General features: G+C 45.4%; 1 protein-coding gene across 3 annotated transcripts in view; it reads right to left on the bottom strand.

Moving 5' to 3' along the window:
* KCTD8 (potassium channel tetramerization domain containing 8) overlaps positions 1–13,291 on the bottom strand; it is a 182,356-nt gene extending 169,065 nt beyond the window's left edge. The window contains exon 1 of one of the 3 annotated variants that reach the window (XR_012237020.1): positions 11,927–13,286. Coding sequence is in view for 2 of the 3 variants with exons in the window: in XM_073608498.1 (XP_073464599.1) it covers positions 11,927–12,725 (799 nt within the window). In the remaining variant the exon portion in view is untranslated. Of the gene's footprint in view, positions 1–11,926 lie in introns of all 3 variants that reach the window. The other 2 variants (XM_073608498.1, XM_073608497.1) reach the window with 2 other exon arrangements.
* Between the last annotated feature and the right edge of the window lie 1,101 nt (positions 13,292–14,392).

Genomic DNA, 14,392 nt, shown 5'->3' with positions numbered 1-14,392 from the left:
CTCAACTTGACATAATACCTACTCCAGAAATGATGTATTCCTGGTTGACAAATGGTTATTGCAACGAGTCTCTTTGGCCACTATATCAGATATCATGTGATCTGACCATGCGACCGTAATTATCAACATAGTGGAGAAGGATATGTGTAGTTCATCTAGGGCAGTGATGGTGAACCTTGGCACCCCAGATGTTTTGGAACTACATTTCCCATGATGCTCAATTACACTGCAGATTGCATGAGCATGATGGGAAATGTAGTTCCAAAACATCTGGGGTGCCAAGGTTCGCCATCACTGGTCTAGGGTGTGGAGATGTAATACAAAACTTTTGCAAGACCCAATCAATAAAAGCATGCTCTCTTAGCATCTTCGGGAATTCTTTCAGATTAATGCCCCTACTGCTGCCGATTTTTTCTCAGTTTTTCTCTTTGAAATGCCCACAAAGCATACATGAGAGGCATTCTTATTCAAATTGGGGCACGGATAAAGAGAACATACAATCTACATTTTAATACCCTGTTGCGAGACATCCATACCCTTGAATCTTCTAACAAACAAGCTCCCACGCGAGGTAGACAACAGATACTGTCAAAACTCCGTAAGGACCTTAGGAGATCTGTTGTTTGAACAACACAACAAATTTATAAAACGCCTCAAAATCTATACTTTGTGACTTGTTAGAGTGACAAGGTCTCAGGTGTGAATGGGGAGCAGGTGTGTTAAATTTGGTGTTATCGCTCTCACTCTTTCATACTGGTCACTAGAAGTTCAACATGGCACCTCATGGCAAAGAACTCTCTAAGGATCTGAAAAAAAGAATTGTTGCTCTACATAATTATGGCCTAAGCTATAAGATTGCCAAGAATCTAAAACTGAGCTGCAGCAAGGTGGCCAGGACCATACAGCGGTTAAAAAGGACAGGTTCCACTCAGAACAAGCCTCACCATGGTCGACCAAAGAAGTTGAGTGCACATGCTCAGCGTCATATCCAGAAGTTGTCTTTGGGAAATAGATGTATGAGTGCTGCCAGCATTGCTGCAGAGGTTGAAGGGTTGGGGGGTCAGCCTGTCAGTGCTCAGATCATATGCTGCACACTGCATGAAATTGGTCTGCATGGCTGTCGTCCCAGCACAGGAGTGGCCGTTCTGGGATGCCATCATATGACGGCATCCCAGAACGAGAGCCGCTCCGCCGTCATTTGATGGCGGGCGGCAACTGGTTAAAGTGTAACTTTACCCAAAAGATGAAGTTCCACTTTTCCTCCTCCTCTCCCTCCTCTCCCATATTTGGAATGTCTTTTTTTTTTTTTTTTTTAGTTCACCCCCCCTTTCCCAGAATCCTCTTGGGATACATCACAGGTTCCAGGAGACTGTGGGATCATTCATGGGGCACAGCGCGGCTCGCACATACACAGTGGGCAGCTGGCTGTGAAGCTGCTAAGAGTCACAGTCGGCTGCCCATAGTTAAGCTGCCAGTGCCTGGACCCGAAGACTAGCAAAAAGCCAGGTCGGGTGATGACATCGCTAGACAGGTAAGTGTGTGTTTTTGAAAAGTCAGCAGCTACAGTATTTGTAGCTGCTGACTTTTACATTTTTGTTTACAGGGTGAACATCCTCTTTAATTCATTTTTAATATTCAAAGCAAACTCACCCATCCATTCATGTCTCCATGCTGTATTTTGCTGAGAAATCACTTTAGAAAAACACCCCTCTAGCCTTTCTATCCATGGTCATCTTAAGGCCAGATGATTCATGTAGCATTTACTTCCTGGAAGGCCAGGTGTATAGACAGGAGGGTGTGCTTAGCTGAGAAAACCCCTCCTCCCTTCCTGAAGACTCCTGGAATGTGTGACATCATTTGACTAGGCCTGGGAACCAGAAAGTAACTGAAGAAATGTTAAAAAAATAAATAAACGTTTAAAACAAATAAATATGACATACCTTTCTATCTATTTACTAATGCTAGCAGCATAAGGATTACAAGTAGTCAATGTTGATTGAGAGACTGAAGTTCCGCTTTAACTGCTAATTCATGCTTACACAGTAGAAAACATTGCTCCCAGCCTCAAACATTTTATTCCCAGAGCGTTGTACTCACTTTCTGCTCTTAACATTATGCAAGTAATTGCTTCTTTAAGCTGCAGAAGTAAATTGTTGGGTCCATAGTTCCTTCCATCTATTCATAAATGGTGATCTTAGCGAATCAGTGCAGAGCCTTGCACCCGCTAGTATGATAATTTCACTCAAACACTTCACAGCTACCTCCGAAGACCATTAAAATGTTTCACAGTAACTGCAGGCTCTTGACAGAAAATTCCTCTGAAGTATTTGCCTGTTTGTATTGCAACTAACTTACCATTAAGCCTAATTACTCTGGGGCCATTGTCCTTTATTATACACTTAGCAAACATTTAAAACGTTTGGATTAGCAACAAATGCAGCCATGGGTCGCAGGCCGATGCAGATATGTCAAGTGCAAGTAATTAGAAAAGATGTTGTGAATGTTGCAAAGCCATGATAAATGACACGTTAGCATCAATGGTTCGCTTGACTTTAGAACTCTCAGGTGTTTTATAGTGGTGACTTTAGTTTCGAATAAACTGAATTTATTATCCTTTTTTTCACTTGCATCCTGAATCAGTTATTGCTTTGTGGTTTCTTTTTGTACCAGATCTGCTTTTTATCCATTTTATGTTTTTTTTTTCCTCCCCCAGATGGTGTGTGTTGACTTTGTAGCTAATAAGAATGTGAAAGAAATACAGACAAGGCTAATCTTTCAGAGCCAAACAAATGTGGAAACCTTCAAAGCCAAACCCCTGTTTTCACACGAATGCAACAGAAAATCATTTAATGAAGCTGGAACATCTTTTTGCATAGACGATAGAAAGAGGACTGTATACCCTCAAGGCTTGAATCTTAAAGCTCAGCTAACCGTAATCTTCTGTAAGCTAAAAAAAGGAACTTAAAGATGTCCTAGGGTTAAGGTATCCACAGACATGAAATGATCATTGATTGAGCCACCAAAGTGAGTGGCATTGGGTGATGAGCAGGCATTGGTGGGTGATTATAGACCTCAGCAGACACCCATTACCGCTTCTTTGAGTGCTCATAGAAAGGCAGAACTCACACCGGAAATTGCTGATACTGAAAATCGTTCTTTTCTCAGCTGAGTTGATGGACTCACCGCAATCATCTGACTTGGCCAGAGAATGGACGTGGCATGTGTTCCAAAGGATGAAAAGCCCTTTTCTGACATTTGATAGATCATTTGGCAGTTAGTTTTGCACATAATTTACATTACTACCAAATTTCTGTGTGTGCAAAGCAGGCCAATCTGGTGCTTAGACTGTAGGTTTTAGTTAAAGCTTTGATTCAAATGACTACTTGAAGCAGTTACTGGTGTTTAGATATTTTGCCTTTCAGATGCCGTGTAGGGAAACACTTTGTAAAAGATTAGCAACTAGTATTTATTTTTCTTATCATCGACCCTCAGCTGAGATTAGTAAAATGTTAGGGGCGTCTGACACATAGACAGGCATACCTTAAAGTGTTACTAAACCCAGAACCCCGAATTCAATATATATGGTCTCCCACAGTACACAGAACATGGAAACGCAATCATTTTAGTAAATATAAACTGCTAAATACCTTTTCTCTTCCACAGTATACAGTATAGCAGTCTTGTGAGTTCTATCAGTGCCTGATTAAAGCTTGTAGGAGGAGTTTTCATACTGCATTGACTGTCCTCTCAGGATGCAGGACCCCTGACCCTCTGTCTGGACAGTTCTGATTGGCCCCGTGCTGATCACATGCACTCTCCCAAGAAAAAAAAAACTCACTAGTAATACACACCAGACTGAGCTTGTGCAGCCTGACTCCAATAACTCGGTCTTATCTGGACATGTTTTGGAGACAGTGCAAGAAGGTGAGGATCAGAGAACACAGGATCAAACAGCGTTTTTTACACAATGCAGGGGATTAACCCCTTATGCCGTGTGCACACGGGCAGACTTTTCGGCATCAAAGGTCCAACGGTCTTTCCGACGGACTTTCGACGGACTTTTGACGGACTTGCAAACGAATGGACTTGCCTAAACACGATCACACCAAAGTCCGACGGATTCGTACGTGATGACGTACGACTGGACTAAAATAAGGAAGTTGATAGCCAGTAGCCAATAGCTGCCCTAGCATCGTTTTTTGTCTGTCGGACTAGCATACAGACGAGCGGATTTTTCGACCGCACTCGAGTCCGTCGGAAAGATTTGAAACAAGTTCCAAATCTAAAGTCCGTCTGATTTTAAACCAAAAAAGTCCCCTGCAGGGACACGGTTGGATTGTCTGACGGATTTGTCCCGTCGGACCAGTCCGGTCGAAAATTCCGCCCATGTGTACACGGCATTAGGTTCCACAGTGAGTATAACAAACATGCTTTACCACATATACAGACTGATTTTACAGTTGTGGTTTTAGTAACACTTTAAGCCCCGGTTCACACTTATGCGAATTCTATGCGAATCAGATGAGATCCTTAAAGTATAGATTCGCATGTCATCTAAAAAAGCATTAGTTCCAATGTAGTCTATTCAAATATATGCAGTGCGAATTTGATCCGGTTCAAAAAAGGGTCCTGTGCGAGTTTAGTGCGGTGCAGTGCGAATTTCCGCTTCATAGACTTCTACCACAGTCCAGTGTTCACTTCATTGTGAATATTTTTTTTTTTGCCTAGTTTTTATAGCAAATAAAATCACAGGTGTGATCAACCCCCCCCCCCCTCACAAATTCACACTAGATTTGCATTGAAATCGCACATGGCAAGCAGAAATTGCAATGCAAATTTGCAGCATGTACCGCTTTAAATTCACTCAAGGCGTGTTAACACCAGGTGTGCTGCAGAAAAAGCATAAAAATATGCTCTGGAACACAGACATCCCTCCAGTCATCCGGGTTTTTCGTGTTGAATGGCGACATGAGGATAACCTAAGGGAGCCTGGAGATTTACCCCCCATAGGAACACCGGGAGCGTCAGCAAGCTAAAAGGCCTTGGCTAGGCTAAAGCCACTTGCCCTTTTATGCTTGCCATCTGGTAAGCAGGCTCTACTACTAGGGTGGATTGTCACTACTGCTTAGAAGTGCACGGTGGTGGTGTTTTCACTTTGAAATAAGGACTTGGAGAAATCCCCTTGATGTCATTTATATGAACTTTTAATAATTTTAGCGCAGCTTTTTACAGGACCATAAAAATATGCTGCCTTTTAAAGATGTGTGCAGGCGCCATTAATTCTTAATGGCACTCGCATATTTCTAGTAAACATGTGTGCGCTTGTCCCTGGCAAATTGCATTGTGCCACCATTCCACGTATTTTGGGGTGGTGCAATTTTTAAAAATCATGCCTGCAACCTTTTTGCACATTTCATGGCAGGGAATACACAAAAAAGCATAAGCTCAGACACACCACCTGGTGTAAACGAGCCCTTAATGTGGTTGTAAACCCTCAAATATACCCAGTGAAGTGACCTGTAGCCTCAGGTGTTCTGATTAAACAAATCCTCCTACATAAGTTGTAACTGTATATCTACTGCTGTCTTTTCCCTACAGCCAAAGAGCAGAATCTACACAGGATCTCTCAGCTGTGAAAAGCAGGGGGCAGAGAGCTGAAGTTACATCAGTGAGTAGAGCTCTGAAAGCTGATTGGAGGCAAGAGACAACCCCCCCCCCCCCCCTTCACACAGCACACAGGAACAGAGATGAGGCAATCAGCTGGAGGTCTCTCCCCTGTCACCTTTTTCGCTTGGGTGTCAGGAAAACTTGTCATAAGTGACTCATGCTTATAGCAGAGGAATGAGGCAGCGGACAGAAACGACACTTAGTGCTCTGGATTGGGACAAGCACACATTATAGAGGGATATGCTTTGTTCATATTTCATGTCTGAGGTTTACAACAACTTTAAAGGAGAAGTCCAGCCTGAGCTTGTTTGGCTGGGCTTCTACTCTGGGTCACAGGAGTGCAACTAGTTTTGCACTTCTGTGACCCGTTTTCAGCAGAGAGCAGTCTGAAATCCGCTCTCTGCTGAGGTCCCTGGAATCAGCCTAGGTACCGGGTCATCACGACAATTAAGTCTGGATTCACCAGGTGCCTGGACTAATGTCCGTCTCAGCCTCTCAATGAGGCGGCCGCTCAGCTCCACAGCTCAGCATTGCAGTGAACGTGGGCTGGGCAGAGCGGAGAGCTGCTGACTGACAGGCAGCAAATCTCCGCTCGGCGGGCTGAAAGAACCAAGCCATCGGCGGTGTTCGATTGCTCAGTTCTCAGTGCAGAGGCGCCGGGGGAAAGATACAGCATCAGTCCGATGCTGCACCCACCTAGGTAAGTATGATGGGGAAAAAAAACCCTTTCTTCTCTTTTAAGACAGGAGCTTAGGGTACATTTGTACAGGTGTTTTGTCACAGTGCGAATCCTCGTGGCAAGACTCCGCTGGGTTTGACAGCTGCAAGCAGCCGCTGAGCCCGTACACAGTAATGACAGGCTGTCGGAAGTTACCGGCAGTGATCCTGGCTGGATACACTCAGTGTGCTTATCAAGTTGGAGAACCATAATCATTATTAAACATCAGTCCTGCATTTTATATCTGTTGACATCTTTGAAAAAAAAAAAAAAGCCCCGACCTACAAATGATCACAGTCCAATGCGAGTAAATTATAAATGGATTTAAGGTGCCCATACACATAAAATTCTGAATATTCAAATGAAGCGATTAATAAGTTTGTGCTGTCAGTATGCACAGTCAATGTTAAAAACAAGTGGAATACACAACATCAGGGGCACAGTATCGAATAAACACTTTAATAAGTCAGGATGAGAATTTTCTCATTTTCAGAGGATTCTTCATTTTGGGTGTAGTTCTAAGTCAAGCACCACAGCTCGTGTTTTGGTTGTACGTTACAAAATACAAAGTGTATTTGTGTCTAACAAATAAAAACATAAAGGTTTTCCTATAGGTTTGCCTTTTGTTTGACCATCATCTGATGTTTATAGTGAGTAAAAAGATATACAAACCTGTTCTGTCCACTAACAAACAGGAGTTGCCATCTATGAAGCTGGTGTATAACTTTGCCTTTTAGCAAATGAACCTTGTATTATCATAAAAAACCCATATTTTTGTTTAATATGCATTTACAATGTGGATACGATGAATACAAATATTTGCTATGTACTAATCAATGTATGTTGTGTTATCAAAGATGGGGTACCAGCAATTAAGGCTTCATGTATACTAGGGGTTCTACGTGGCATTAAAGCATTTGTCCAGCTGTGCTTGAAGCATACGTCAGTTCACAAGCACTGCCCCGTATATCTGCCTCTTCACATTCACCTCAATGGACGGCTGTACATGAGGGCCATGTGTATGAAGCTTTAAGATGATCGATAAACAAATGGATCCTTTCATCTCTATGGAATTCTGGCAAACAGACTGCTGCACCGAGTTCCCAGCTCCACCCACTTGCTGCCAATTTTACTTAGAGTCCTACTCTGCCTGCTTTGTCTTTTCTCATTATGAACACCTAGCCCCTGTTAACATCGGCACGATTTGACAGGTCAAATTGTGTGTCAAATCGGAGCCTATTGCTGGCAATAGAAGTATCCCAATCGGCGCCGCAAATTCCAAAAGTAGTTCCTGAGCTACTTTTGGCGACTTCTGGGGCGATTTCAATGAACCCACACAAATGTCTTTCAAGTCACCCCCCCCCCAAAGTCGGACTGAAATGTGGCCATGTTCAGTGTGAACGAGGGCTAAGGCCCCTTTCACACGGGCTGTCTGATCAGATCCACATGTCAGTTTTTCCGGCGGACCTGATCAGAGCCTCCATGGAGCGGCGGATGTCAGCGGTGAAATGTTCGCTGACATCCGCCGATATTCGATCCTGTCTGTGAAATCCAGACAGATGGAAACCCTATTTTCCATCCATCCGGAGGATCGGATCTAATGGGATCGGATGAAAACAGACAGGCGGTCCATTTTCATCCGATCTCCCCATAGAGGGGAGCGGGGCTCTGACAGGTCCATCTCAGCACAGTGAGCGGAGATGGACCTGTCATCCACCTGCTCAGCGGGGATCAGCGGAACGATCCGTCTGGCGAACCACCCATGTGAAAGAGCCCTAACTGGATGACATGTAGGTTGCTAAAGCACTATGTATAATAAGCAATTGCCTTTTTTTTTGTCAGAAATTGCGTATTTTACCTTTTTCAACCCTTTTGATTTTTACATGTGTGTGCTGCTGATCTCCTGCAGCCTCTTTCAGCCACTTCCTATCTACAGGCAATCACTTCAGCGTAGGCTGCACATTACTGCTCTGGATCGACTTTCTGATCGTGAGAATGGTGGACTGTGCCTGCACAATAGTAAATCAGCATGGCCGCTTATAGTTTTCATCAGGGGTATATGTGACAGGGTGACTACGCAGGAGCACAGTTGGGAGACAGCTGTCATCTCATAATAGGAAGTGCCTGAATCTAACTCTTCTTGAGCAGATCACTAGATGTTATTTTAATACTTTAATACGATTTGAAAAAAAAAAAAACTTTTTGCAATAACGTCACCATGCTAAAATTCACACCCAGGCATTGTGATGCGGTAGTTTGCAACCCGCAAGTACAGCAACCCGCTGCGCGCTGTACTTCTTTCAGAGCATACCACAGAGTGGACCAGCAGTGTGGACTGCCCACATGTTGTATCGATCGGCAGAACTAAGAGTTTTTTTCATATTTCGACTGATCAGATTATTAGTTTGCATGGGCAAAAGAGAGATGTGATCAATAACATATGATTGTATCTTTCAAATAGCAATAGAAATCTTGTTTGGAACAAAAAATAAATAAAATCTACTTCCCCATCTGTGCCATATCGATCAAATTGGCCACTGACTATATAGATTGATTATTCCTATCAAAATCCTAATCCCATCCTATCAGTATATCCTATTGATCGGAAAATAAATTGTCCATTTATTGAAGAGTATGGCCACCATTAGTGGTTGAGTTTAGATCTACTTAAAGCTCTACTCCAGGGAACTTAAAGAATGTGACTTGCAGTGGGGATGTGCTCGTAGTTTGGGGACCGAAAAGTGCCTTTTCCTTTCCACCAATCCCCAATAGAGAGCACTCTGCCATGCTGTGGCGGTGGACTGTCCTCTGGCTTCCTCACACCCAGTGCAAGGCTATGGACCCTGCATTCATCTTGATGATGTCAGAAGACCTTAAAGTGGTGGTTGTAAAGGCTGAAGGTGTTTTTTCCTTCCTGCAGTCTATGCATGAAGATAAAAAAACCTTCTGTGTGCTGCCACAGTCCCCCTAATACTCACCTGAGCCCCCTCTAGATCCAGCGATGTGCAGGAGAGCCTTGGCTGTCCCGGGACTCCCTCTCCTCATTGGCTTAGGCAACAGCGGGAGCCATCAACAAGCACATGTCAATCACAGCCAGTGAGCCAATGAGGAGAGAAGGGTGCGGGGCCGAGCCACGGTTCTCTGTGTCTTAGGGCTCGGGAGAGAGTACGCACCAGTGCTGCCATAGCTAGAAGCTTGCTATTGGGGGCACTGGTCAAGGGGTAGAAGCCAGGATCGCTGGCGGGGGACCTGAGAAGAGGAGGATCGGGCTGCTGTGTGCAAAGCCACTGCACAGAGCAGGTGTAGCGTCACATATGGCGACCCATCACATTTGGCTACCCGCTGGAGTGTGCATGCGCAACGCCACCATATGCATTCCAACACTTCTACGACAAAACACAGTTATTATGTGGCTCCACCCCTAAGTCCAGGTTCAAGTCCCACCATCCAAGTGGACATAGAGTTAGAATATAATAATGCCGAGCGAAGCGAGGCCGTGCCCGAAGCGTGGCGAGCAAAGCAAGCCCGCGAGGGGCCCTGTTGCACTATCTGACGGTTTTAGTGAGGTGTTTTGTCCTAAAAGTGTTGGAACGCATATGGCGGCATCGCGCATGCGCACTCCAGTGGGTAGCCAAATGTGATGGGTCGCCATATATGATGCTACACAGGCATGTATGACATCTTTGTTTTTGCTTTTTTTAAAAAACAAAAATGTAATACCACTCTAAACTGCCAGAATGCATTGGAGAAGATGCTGCGAGGAGCAGTCTAGCAGCTTGGAGAAGCCTACAGGAGTGGAAGATCGGGTGAGTAAAAGTGCTTTTCTTGTGCCCCTCTAGACCTAGACGACAAGCAGTGAAAGTGGTTCTTAAAGGCTTAAGGTTTTTTTTTTTTACCTTAATGCATTCTCTGCAAAAACCTTTTAGGTGCAGACCACCAGAGTGCAGGGGAGAAGGCACTATCAGGAGCGGTCTAGTAGTGTGCAGGAGGATCGGATAAGTAAAAGTGCTTTTCTTGTTCCCCTAGACAAGCCGTTATCCCTTCCAGTGTAGCAGCAAACATCACTACAAGGGAGGATTTTAAATTTTCCTGGATTTCAGCTTTAAAGTGATTGTAAACCTTTGTTTTTTTTTTAAATAAAAATAACAAACATGCCTATACTTACTTGCTCTGTGCAATGGTTTTACACAGAGCAGCCCTGATCCTCTTCTTCTGGGGTCTCCTGCCGGTGCTCCGAGCCCCTCCTGTTCATTGGGTGCACCCACGAAAAACTGCTTTCCCTGGGGGCACCCGGGCAGGCTCGCTTCTAAATCCGCTGCTGCGTCCATTGTCACAGACTGAGAGACTCGGCCCCGCCCCCCACTCCCGTGTCACAGGATTTGATTGGCAGCAGCGGGAGCCAATGACTCCTGCTGCTATCAATCTGTCCAATGAGGAGAGAGACAGCGGCTGGAGCCGCTTCGCTCGTACCCATCGCTTGTCCGGATCAGGCTCAGGTAACTATAATGGGGGGGGTCTGAGGGGGGGCTGGAGCACAGAAGGTTTTTCACCTCAATACATGGAATGCATTAAGGCGAAAAACCTTAAGGCTTTAGAACCACTTTAAGGCTCCATGCACACTGGCTTAAAAATTGCTGCTTCTACAGGAGTTTTTGTTTTGCCTGTAGAATCAGCTCAATGTTATCCTATGTGTCCATGCACATTAGGATGTTAAGAGGCATATTTTGAGTTCAGCGATTAGAGGCAGGAAAAAATACCTTATCTGGTTTGCGTTTTTGATTGGAGCTTTCTGGTAGAAAGAACGCTAAACACTCTTCAACTCGCCTAAACATGTGTACAAAATGCTTTTTTTCTGCCAAGGAAACTGGCGTTTTTAAAGCTCAGTGTGCATGGAGCCTAAATAGTTGTGAATGGACTGTCCCTTTAGGCTGGGTTCACACTATTGCGAATTGGATGTGGGTTTCCCTGCATCCAATTCACATGTCAGGAGATTGTGACCAGCTCTCAATGGAGCCGGTTCACACAGCTCCGGGATGGCTGAGGAGCGAATTGCACAGAAGTCCTGTGCGTCTTCTGGTCCATTTCAGGTTTGAATTTAGCCAAAAATTTGGACCTGAAACAGTGAACAGAGACGCACCAGACCCCTGCTGTGAGCCGCTACGCACGGCAGTGTAAACCTAGCCTTAAAATGCAATGGAGACTAAGCCCTGATTCACACCAAATGCGGCTTTGAAATCATGCTACTTCAGCTGATTTAAAAGCCGCCGGTCACTGCGATTTCATGTGCGACTTGCCGACAATTGTACGACTTCATGTACAGATGTCAATGCAAGCCGCACATGAAATCGTCAAAAATAGTGCAGGAGCCTTTTTCAAATCGGTGTGAGTCACACTGATATGAACAGTTCCATAGCCAGAAATAGGGTGTGACTTGTCATGCGACTTTGATCTGTCAAATCGCACCGGTGTGAACGGGGCCTAATATTACAAAGAGCGATCTAGAGTGTAATAAAACACATATAAGTCTGTCCTGTAACTTACTGTAAAAGATGTACTCGGTGTAGCTGCTCCAGATTTTGTCGTCCCTGTATTGGTTGACGAAGGCCGCCGTTCCCGTGGAGTTGCAGGCGACCATGTGAAATCCAGCTTCGGAGAGCCTGTCGAAGGCTTGTTCCAGGTAGGTGAACTTCAGGTAGAACCTGGACGTATACTTTTCAGGGGGGCGATCGGGGTCCCGACTCTCGTTTAAAGTTTCGCCAAAAACTTCCTTGGCCAGAGCTATTCTGCCACACACCATGATCCTGGCCACCCTCCTGAACTTGGCGTCGGCCTGGTTGTCCCTAACCATGGTGTAGGAGCCCCTGTAGCCTATAGTGATGAAGCCAGACTTTTTATCCACAGCTGCAGTCCTGATCAGATCACTGCTCTGGGAGGTCTCCTCCAGGTCGCTCTGGCAGCCCTCATCGTTCAAGGAGCTTTGCTTGGTGACTTTGGGGGTCAGAAGCTTGACCAGGTCGTGCAGTTGGAAGTACTCAGCTTCTCTGAGCAGACGCTCCTTCTCTGGGAAGTGGTCGGGCAGGGACAGCTGTCTGTCCCGGAGGAAGTCCAGGACGTACCTGAAGAGGAAGCCGTCCCTGTCGATGAAGAAGCGGGCTCGGTTGTCCCTGGGCAGCTCCTGGACGTTGTTCCTGGAGAACATGCTGTGCAAAGTGCTGTCCGAAACGCTGGTGAGAGTGGAGTGCTTGGTGACATAGACCTGGCCGCCCACGTTCAGCTCCACCACTTCTGGGAAGGGATAGGACATCTCGCTGATCGGGAGGATGGTGTCCTTCAGAGCCATGGCAGCCAGGCATAGGCAGCCCGGGGAAGCGCTCCAGACGCTCAGTGCTGAGCCCGATCTACTAAGACTGAGCGAGTCTCAGCACCGCGGACAGCGACCGCCGCTCTCCACCGCTCACAGCCAACCACAGGCACACGTCACTGCGGGCTGGGCTACGGCAACTTTCATTGAGGATCCCACACAGCCAGCACCCCCTATCCACACACAGCCCACCCGAACCCCACATCTCTCCTATTACCGGCTCTCACTTTTATATTTTACGTTTTTCCACCTTTATTTTCCACCTGTTCATTCTGCTAACACACACCTCCCAACTTTCTTACATGACAAAGAGAGAGACGCCTTCTAAAGCAATATTAAACCCAAAAGCTAACATTTATTTTATCGCAAATTACCAATTCTTAGATGTAATGGCTGCACGACTTTTCCTTTTCTAGGAGTTTTTTTTTATACAAACTGGTTTTATTGAGAATATTCACCTAGATGGAGAAACATTCACAAAATAATATTGCAGACATGGATACATAACAAGAGCATAGGCGTGCGCACAGGGTGTTGCAGGTGTGCCTGGGCACACCCTAATCACCCTGTGTGACCTCGATTCCCCCTGTTTAACCACTTCAGCTCCAGAAAGGTTTAACCCCAGTTCTAAGGTGTGCACAGCCTAAGCAATTAGCAGACCTCCAGCTGTTGCAGAACTACAAGTTCAATGAGGCATAGCAAGACTCTGACAGCCACAAGCATGACACCCAGAGGCAGAGGCATGATGGGACTTGTAGTTTTGCATCAGCTGGAGGACCGCTATTTGCATATCCCTGGCCTATTGCATTAGGCTAGGGTGTGCACCTCAAAGCTCAAACACATGCATGCGTGTACAGTATCTCACAAAAGTGAGTACACCTCTCACATTTTTGAAAATATTTTATTATATCTTTTCATGTGACAACACTGAAGAAATGACACTTTGCTACAATGTAAAGCAGTGAGTGTACAGCTTGTATAACAGTGTAAATTTGTTGCCCCCTCAAAATAACTCAGCCATTAATGTCTAAACCTCTGGCAACAAAAGTGAGTACACCCCTAAGTGAAAATGTCCAAATTGGGCCCAAAGTGTCAATATTTTGAGTGGCCACCATTATTTTTCAGCACTGCCTTAACCTTCATGCATGGAGTTCACCAGAGCTTCACAGGTTGCTACCAGAGTCCTCTTCCACTCCTCCATGATAACATCACGGATCTGGTGGATGTTAGAGATCTTGCGCTCTTCCACCTTCTGTTTGAGGATGAACCACAGATGCTCAAAAGGGTTTAGGTCTGGAGACATTTTTGGCCAGTCCATTACCTTTACCCTCAGCTTCTTTAGCAAGGCAGTGATTGTCTTGGAGGTGTGTTTGGGGTCGCTACCCTGTTGAAATACTGCCCTGCGGCTCAGTCTCCAAAGGGAGGGGATTATGCTCTGTTTCAGTATGTCACAGTACATGTTGGCATTCATGGTTCCCTCAATGAACTGTAGCTCCCCAGTGCCGGCAGCACTCATGCAGCCCCAGACCATGACACTCCCACCACCATGCTTGACTGTAGGCAAGACACACTTGTCTTTGTACTCCTCACCTGGTTGCCGCCACACATGCTTGACACCATCTAAACCAAATAAGTTTATCCTGGTC

This window comes from Aquarana catesbeiana, linkage group LG01, assembly GCF_042186555.1.
Source record: "Aquarana catesbeiana isolate 2022-GZ linkage group LG01, ASM4218655v1, whole genome shotgun sequence".
Taxonomy (NCBI): domain Eukaryota; kingdom Metazoa; phylum Chordata; class Amphibia; order Anura; family Ranidae; genus Aquarana; species Aquarana catesbeiana.
This window is presented reverse-complemented; position numbering and strand designations above follow the sequence as displayed.